A 7610-nucleotide genomic window follows, 5' to 3' on the forward strand; every position below is an offset into this window, starting at 1 on the left:
TTAAATGAATTTATTTTCTTTTCCTTCTGTTTTCTACTAACTAATAAAATAATCAATAAAGAACTCCCCCTGCCACATCAACAAATGTCTTACTGGAGAATTCTTAATCTCTTGGAGAAACTCTGAAAGTGCTGAATCAGCTTGTTGCCGAATTTCATGGCTGGAATCACTTAACATGTTGAACAAACCTGAAAATTTGCAAAGCTAGTAAAATTACCAATAAAACTCCAAACTTGCTTGGGAAGCTTTCATATTTTGTAATGTATGAATATTTACCATCAAGAAAATCTGGAAGAAAACCAAGCATGTCAATATCTGGAACACTATCCAATACAGTAATCCATCCTACCAAAAACTGGCGTACATAAGGATTTAAGACATTCATGCGTTCCCTTAGCAGTGGTATAAATTCTTCAATGCTGAGACAGAACATCAACAAAATAAAAACATAATGAATTTATACAACCAAGGTTCTACCCTCCTGCCAAATCTTGAACTTTAAATAAATACTGGAACATATAGTGGATTAAAGATAGTGCACCTGAATTGATCACTTTCAGTTACAATATCCTGTTTATCCATAGGAATAAAATTAGAATTCACACATGCATTTCCAGAATTTGATATGTGCAAGTCAGATTGTGATGGAATGAAGTAATTTACCTTTACAAGCCGATCTAAAAGATGAGCAGCACTTTGCACATTGGCATCTGAGTCTGCTGATAGCTTACATAGTGCATCAAATATTTGATTGAAAAATACAATGAAATCTCCTCTTACAACCTGCATAACAGCTAGAGACAATGGTTTAGTGCAGGAGTAAAAATTAGAATATATCACAAAGAACATCAACAGAAAGAAGAACCTATTAAGTAAAATCCGACCAATCCACTCTCACCTTTGCAATGTTGTATAGAGCTTCACAAGCATAATACCGAACTCTGCCATCTTGATCAGAGAAGGAATTAAGGACAGGTGGCACAATTTGCTGATACCAAAAGAAAGGAATTATAAGCAGCGCAAACTGGGAGGAGAACATTATCAAACATGTAAGCCTCATATTTTTATTTTAACATTACATTCCAAGTGGAAATGATTAAAGATTGGATATTTTCATTATTTACAGAATGGAGTACAATCTACCATAATGAAGATCCAGGAAAAGGTCACCATCACAAACTAATGAGTCTTACTTCAAAGATACAATTCTCAAATCAACATAATTACATCTACGATTCCACCTGACTTGGCTGGAAAATAAGTGGCTTGACAAGTTTTTTACAGTTCATTCTACAGATAGGCTTAGAACTACTCTCAAGAAAGCTAAACAAAGCACTACTATTCTTTGAAGCGATCAAAGTTTGCAATCCCACAGAAACTGATATAAGATACAAAGAAGTAAGCGTGTGATGTAGGGACAAAGTTTAAGAAATGGGAAGCCAAAACCATTAATTTTCTTGGTCTATAGAGGTATTTATGCCATTTCACAACAGACAAGTAATTGGGTTTTCAAAAATCCACATGAATCCAAACAACACCAAGCCTAATACGTTGTTGTTGGGTTGGGGGCTCAAAGCCCATATACTTTAAGCTTATCCAAACAAGTCATATAATTTAAAATTATCCAGCTCAAGCACCAAAGACTAAATATTTCATATCAAATCTTGTTGAGAAAATCTCCCCCTCCTTTTTAATACCATACTCACTTTCACCTTAAAAAATAAACAAATAAAAAGATTTCACATCAAATCAATCAAAATTTTGATTACATTTTAGAGATTTCATAAAGATTGATAAGAATGATTTAGTTATATTTGAACTTTTGTTGTTAGCAAGTATTTCCATATTTAATTGCATTTATTAGGAAAATAATTATCATGTAATGTTAAACAAATATGGTGCTCATTCATAAATAGCACTGTAAACACTCTTTTGGGATTGGGAGAACTAATGGAATTTGAATTGTTCTTACAAAAAAGAAATCAAATCTAACTAAATATAAAGGATCTTTTCCACCTCTATCAAATCTTCAATTGATTGATATTACCTCTTTAAGATGCAATTGAATTTCATTGAGGAGATCTCCTACTTTTCCATAATTGTTAAGGCTCAGTTTGGAAAGATTACAAATACAAATATGTACAGTGCAAATACATACAAAATAATACAAAATATGAAGGTTTGCACTCTACATATTTGTATTTGTACTCCTTCCAAACTGAACTTAAGGAACTAAGTTGAGGCTACGCAATAACAGAGTGCCTTGTCACTTGGGGTGACTAGGCACCAGCCTAAGCATAACCTAGGAAATGATATTTTACATAAAATTTGGTTGATTTTAACCTGTTTCCCTGGTTATTGTAGGGTAGCAATTACCACTCTGCCCCATTAAAAGAGAGAGAGAGAGAGAAGAACAATAAACACATTATAAGAAGGTTAGATACAGCTGACTTATAGAGGCCCCTTGCTTAGCCAAAATATCGGCCAAACCATTTGCGCGTCTAGGCACCCAATCTTTATATTTCCGTTCTGTAACAAACATTTGATCTGTCTTAGTTCATTTCTATAGCCCCACGCTGCTTTTTCATCATTTTTCAGCCACCCAGTTACAACCTTGGAGTCACCCTTAACAATCAAGCTATACAAATTCAATTCTTTAGCCCATTGTAGACCCTGGAGTACAGCTTGGAGCTCAGCCCTTGTAAAGTCTCCCACACCAATCAGGCCAGAGAATAATGCAAAGATGTTACCTTCCCAGCTCCTTGTCTCTAAAGACCCCTAGGCCCTACCACTCCTGACGGGCCAGGATTTCCCACACTGCTTCCATTAAAATTTGGTTTAATATATCCACTCTCAGGCAGTGTTCATTATTTATGGACTTGTATCTTTCTTGAAGATGTTCCAGACACTTGTTCCCACCATCTCCACAAGTCGTCATGTGAACAATCATTCAAGGATTAACACCACCGTAGCCATTATACGTTCAGAGACCACTTCAAAACTTCTTTGCTCCTCCCTAAAACTTCTTGCACTCCTTTCCCCCCCATATTGTTCACACAGTCGCTGCCCTAGTGCATCTCCATAGCACACTTCCCCTTTTCCTTGGTTGTGTAAGGGTTTCTAGAGAATATAAGCTTGCCATATTCAAAGGCACCCTCCACCTACAACCAAAGAGAGAGAAACCTTACCCACACACGACAAAGGAACAAGAAATTAGAAAACAAAAGCAAGTCTCACCATTAGCCTTACAAAGAGTGCACCAATTTGGGGACAAATAATTGTTTGGTCTTATTTTTTGAAACATGTCCATAGTATTGATCTTTTCATGATATACTTCCAGCACAATGCCCCAACTTTTGGGGGAATAGGATTGCCCCATACTGCTTTGATAGGGGAAAACAATTGAAGGGAAAGGAGAGGGCCAGGGGCTTTGAAAAATGAAACACAGGTGAGAGAACCCATAGGATGAGGAGACCAAATTCTTCAATCTGGTTTTGAGGGGTCCAAACAAACTAGTTTCAGGGTTTCCCAACATGTTAACCAAACAAGCAATTTCATCATCCCTTAGCCCTCTTTGAAAACCCAAATCCCATTCATATCCCATAGGTGAAAAAGAAGATGTGGAGGACAAAAAATTTTAAATTTGGTTCTTTTTTGAAGTAGGAAAGGAATTGATCCTAGAATTGAACCACCTACCCATAAATCTTCCAAAAAAAGAATTTTGTCCCAAAATATGCATCATACCTGACAAAGTTTAGGAATTACAGAAGAACTGCATGTATTGCCTTCCAAGGAGAGGCCAATGTAGCCCTATGTGATACACCAGCATCTCAACCATTACCTGTCATTCCATGATCACCTTGCCCCATAACTTCTCCCTTTCAATAGGCAGCCTCCATAACCATTTTCCCAATAATGATAAATTCTTCATTCCCAATTCTCCACGCCCAACTCCACCTTGTTCTTTATTCCTGCATACTACCTCCCATTTACCAAGTGATCTTTCTTTTTCATTTCCTAGTTCCCAAAAAAAAATCTCTTATTAGATGCTTTATCACCTTTGCAACTTTCTATGGGATCCTAAAGATTGAAAGGTAATAAATAGGAAGATTTGCCAGTGTGGATTTTATTAAGGCTATTGCACCCCCTAAGGAGATATAATCCTTTTCCAGGCTGCCAACTTCTTCACCCTCTCTAATATAGGATTCCAACTCCAACAACTAACCTCCTCTGAGTTAACTCCTAAGAGAAGACCCAAAATAACTGATAGGGTTGCAGCAAAAAGTAGCTAAATCCCCCCCCCCCCCACACACACACACATACACACATTTATTCCCATGATGCAACTTTTAGCAAAATTTATCTTAAGATTCAATACCTTCTCAAAAAGTTCCAACACCAACCTCAAGTTTCTTACCTGGTGGTTATCAACATCCTCACAAAAAAATTATTATATCATCAACAAACTGAAGGTGTGGAACTATAACTCTCACAAGTTGTTTCAATACCTAGTACTCTTTTTAGGTTTTTTACAAAATTGCTTTAGATGGTCGATTTTAGGCCTGCCTACCCCCTGAAACTGGTCAAAATCCGAAGGACCCCTTATTTGGGGTTTTGGGGGGCCTGCCAATATGATATGATACGCCTGATAGTCCGATACAGGGCATATCATGTCACCTTTATCACAATTTTATCCAGAACAGGATTTAGGGGTCAATCTGAATCAGTAGGAATCCAATTCAATTCAACTCATATGATTTAAACCATGAATCACACCAACTTAACAACAGAGGAAATATTTATTGTATTCAGGATGGGGTTACTTAGAAGTCATTCGCATTTTAGGAAAGGATAAAACAAATAATGTATATAAAAGATATAAAAAATACATAAATAACAATATTATGACAGCACTCAAAATAGGCTAGTGCTTGAGTAATGTGAATTGGGGAGTTAAACCTTTTGGATTAACCACGGCATAGGCATAACAGATATAGTTTGTCATAAATAACCAAGCACGGTAGTGATTGTCACTAGTTTAATAAGGCCTTTCCTAGAAAGCCAGACTTATTTTTAGTAATATTAATTATCAGCACTTGAAACTTTGTATTTATCAATATGTTTTGATGTTATAGCTCTAAGAATTAATAGAATAGTTGCATGATCTATCAGCTCATGACTCCTGTTTTTATTTTTTTGGTAGAAGCTTATGAGTCTTCCAAGGTCATTCATTTGACACATTATATCCAGTTCCACTGACTAATATTTGTACCAAAGTTAAGGAAGACTTTCCGTCATTCATGCATAATATTTGGGCTTTTGTTCTCCAAGCTGGTCTACATAGAACGTGTAGGTTCAGAATTAGCAGGTCATAACCAAATGTCTGTAAATTAACCATAAAGCTCTTAACATGGTGGCCATAAGAACCAGTACATTTCCCGTCTTATATTCCTTACCTCAAGATGCTGAGAGGCTTCTGAAGTCAAGGCAACTGTTGCAGCAGCAAGTCCTATTAACCCTCCCTGAAACAACATACAAATGCTCAATAAAAAATTAACGATTAGGATAATTACATGATCAAAAGCATTGGATGTCTAAGTCAGCACGAGCACGAAGAATTACAACATAGATATAAAATATGTCGTGCCAGTCATTGACGAACCTTCCGGTGGTTCGCCTGTGGCGAATACGTGAAATCGTTGATCAGCATATTGATCACAGCTGTAATTCGGTCATGATCGCCGGCAGCAGCGAGTTGCTTCACAATCCCTTCAACCTGAAAAATTCGTTTCACATCCACGAAGAACAACCCAGTAACCTTAAGCAGTCAAAACCCTAGAAATTTAAAACAAACGGGAAATGGTACAAAATTTGCATTAAGAGATACAAACCTCAAGCGCGGCATTTTTGCGCTTCTCGTAAAGCTTGTCGGCCAAGTTACGAAGCACGGCCGCCGGAATTACCGACAAAGCGTCCGACATGGCGCATAAAATTGTTCAGACTCTCAAAGTCGTTTCCGAATCTTCTCCTCCTCGAATCGGAACATTGCTATGAATTTCAAACCAGATCAATTGTCGAAGAAATGCAGCCTGACGCGCCCTAAACGAAGTATCAAATGGAAGATCGCAAGAACAGACGGCAGATCTAACAAAACTGAAACAAAAAACCTAGGTCTCTCCAATCCTTGAATGAAAGTTTAGTCTCGACAGCTCTTTTTTTTCCTTTTTTTTAATTTTTAATTTTATTTTTCTTCCGGTTTCTCTCTCTCGCTCGGTTTCTCACCGTCTCTGCGTTTACCGTTGGTCGTCTCGGCCACAGCGTTTAATCTCGGCAGAGCTGGATTGATCTGTATTTACGGAAAATGCCACTATGTTTTTAACAAAAATGACGAAAATGCCATCATTACGACCAGCTCGCACAAACCGGCTGTTTGCTCGGAGATAGGTTTTGAACCCCGCAGAACGGTTGTCTCCATCCTCTAGCTTTTGAATATTTTGGAAGGGAATGCTTGTCCTTTATGCATAATTACTAAAATAGCCTTCCAAAGGTTGTCGGTCCATCATTTGTCCAAAACTTTTGGATCTACATGGTGCATATATAGAAACCAGATTGAACCGGATGAGTGGATGACCCTGAAATTCTTTGAATCACGTCTCGTTGTGCTTAAGCCAGCGGCCAGCCTGACCCGGTTTGGTTTAGCTTGGTTCAGTAATTAAGACGTTCATCTGTCAAAAGAGATCGAGCTTGCTTGACTGATGTGATTTTTTGGATTGATGGAATTGGGAAGGCAAGGAATGGGTAGTCGATTAGAACCTGGGATCGAAGACGCAGTCGGAGGGAAGGTGGGTGAGCCGGTGAGGTTGGGGCAGGTGACGATGTTGTCAAGAACGGGCTTGGGCCAAAAACTATAGGCTTGAGTAAGGGCTTGTATCAGGCCCACAAATTCTCAGGCCTATTTCAGGCCCAGCCCCGTCTGCATAGCTCATTATATATATTAGGGAGGATGTGAAGCATGAGATTTATCAAAGAAAGTGAAATAACTGAAACTTAGAAGTAAGAAAAGAATGCAATATTGTTTAAAATAATTAAATCTTTATTTTAATGATTTGTTACAGAGGCCTTTTACTAATTTAGTAATTTAGTAATTTGAAATAATTATATTAATATATTTAACAAAAATAATAAATTATTGCTAGTTACTTAATAAAGTAATTATTTTTCCATTTTATTTGTTAGTGTTCTATTTTATTTATTTTACTTTATTAATGATTAAATGTTTTAATTTTTTGTAAATATCACTTATATATTTAAAATACTTAAAGATCGGTAAATATATAAAACTAGGCTATAGTCATAATTAAATTAATCTAAGCCCAACCCACCCAAGTTGCATGCATTGTAGCATTCGTAATTGGACTGAACCAAACCAAGTGCAACTCATCTATGCATTAGTTTTTGGTTTTTAACCTTATTTAGATAATATTGAAGACAAAGGAGCTACGAATGATGGGCTACCCCCATTGTGTGTGGGTATGGTGTAGATCTGAGCTAAACATAACTTATAAGAAAATATTTGTTTGAGCCCAAGGTCATCCCCAAGTAGAATGAGT

The 7610-nt window shown here is 37.0% G+C and overlaps 1 protein-coding gene across 1 annotated transcript in view; it reads right to left on the reverse strand.

The window, feature by feature from the left end:
- Positions 1 to 6458, reverse strand: part of LOC104607406 (protein VAC14 homolog) — a 33388-nt gene extending 26930 nt beyond the window's left edge. Inside the window, exons 1-8 of the mRNA XM_010273047.3 lie at positions 5892 to 6458; positions 5663 to 5776; positions 5457 to 5522; positions 899 to 988; positions 664 to 783; positions 542 to 570; positions 277 to 419; positions 94 to 188 (exon numbers count right to left, since the gene is read on the reverse strand). Coding sequence (XP_010271349.1) covers positions 94 to 188; positions 277 to 419; positions 542 to 570; positions 664 to 783; positions 899 to 988; positions 5457 to 5522; positions 5663 to 5776; positions 5892 to 5981 — 747 coding nt within the window. The 5' untranslated portion in view covers positions 5982 to 6458. The remainder of the gene's footprint in view (positions 1 to 93; positions 189 to 276; positions 420 to 541; positions 571 to 663; positions 784 to 898; positions 989 to 5456; positions 5523 to 5662; positions 5777 to 5891) is intronic.
- Positions 6459 to 7610: the final 1152 nt, after the last annotated feature.

The sequence above is a fragment of the Nelumbo nucifera genome, chromosome 4 (genome assembly GCF_055504915.1).
Source record: "Nelumbo nucifera cultivar China Antique chromosome 4, China Antique-T2T, whole genome shotgun sequence".
NCBI lineage: Eukaryota > Viridiplantae > Streptophyta > Magnoliopsida > Proteales > Nelumbonaceae > Nelumbo > Nelumbo nucifera.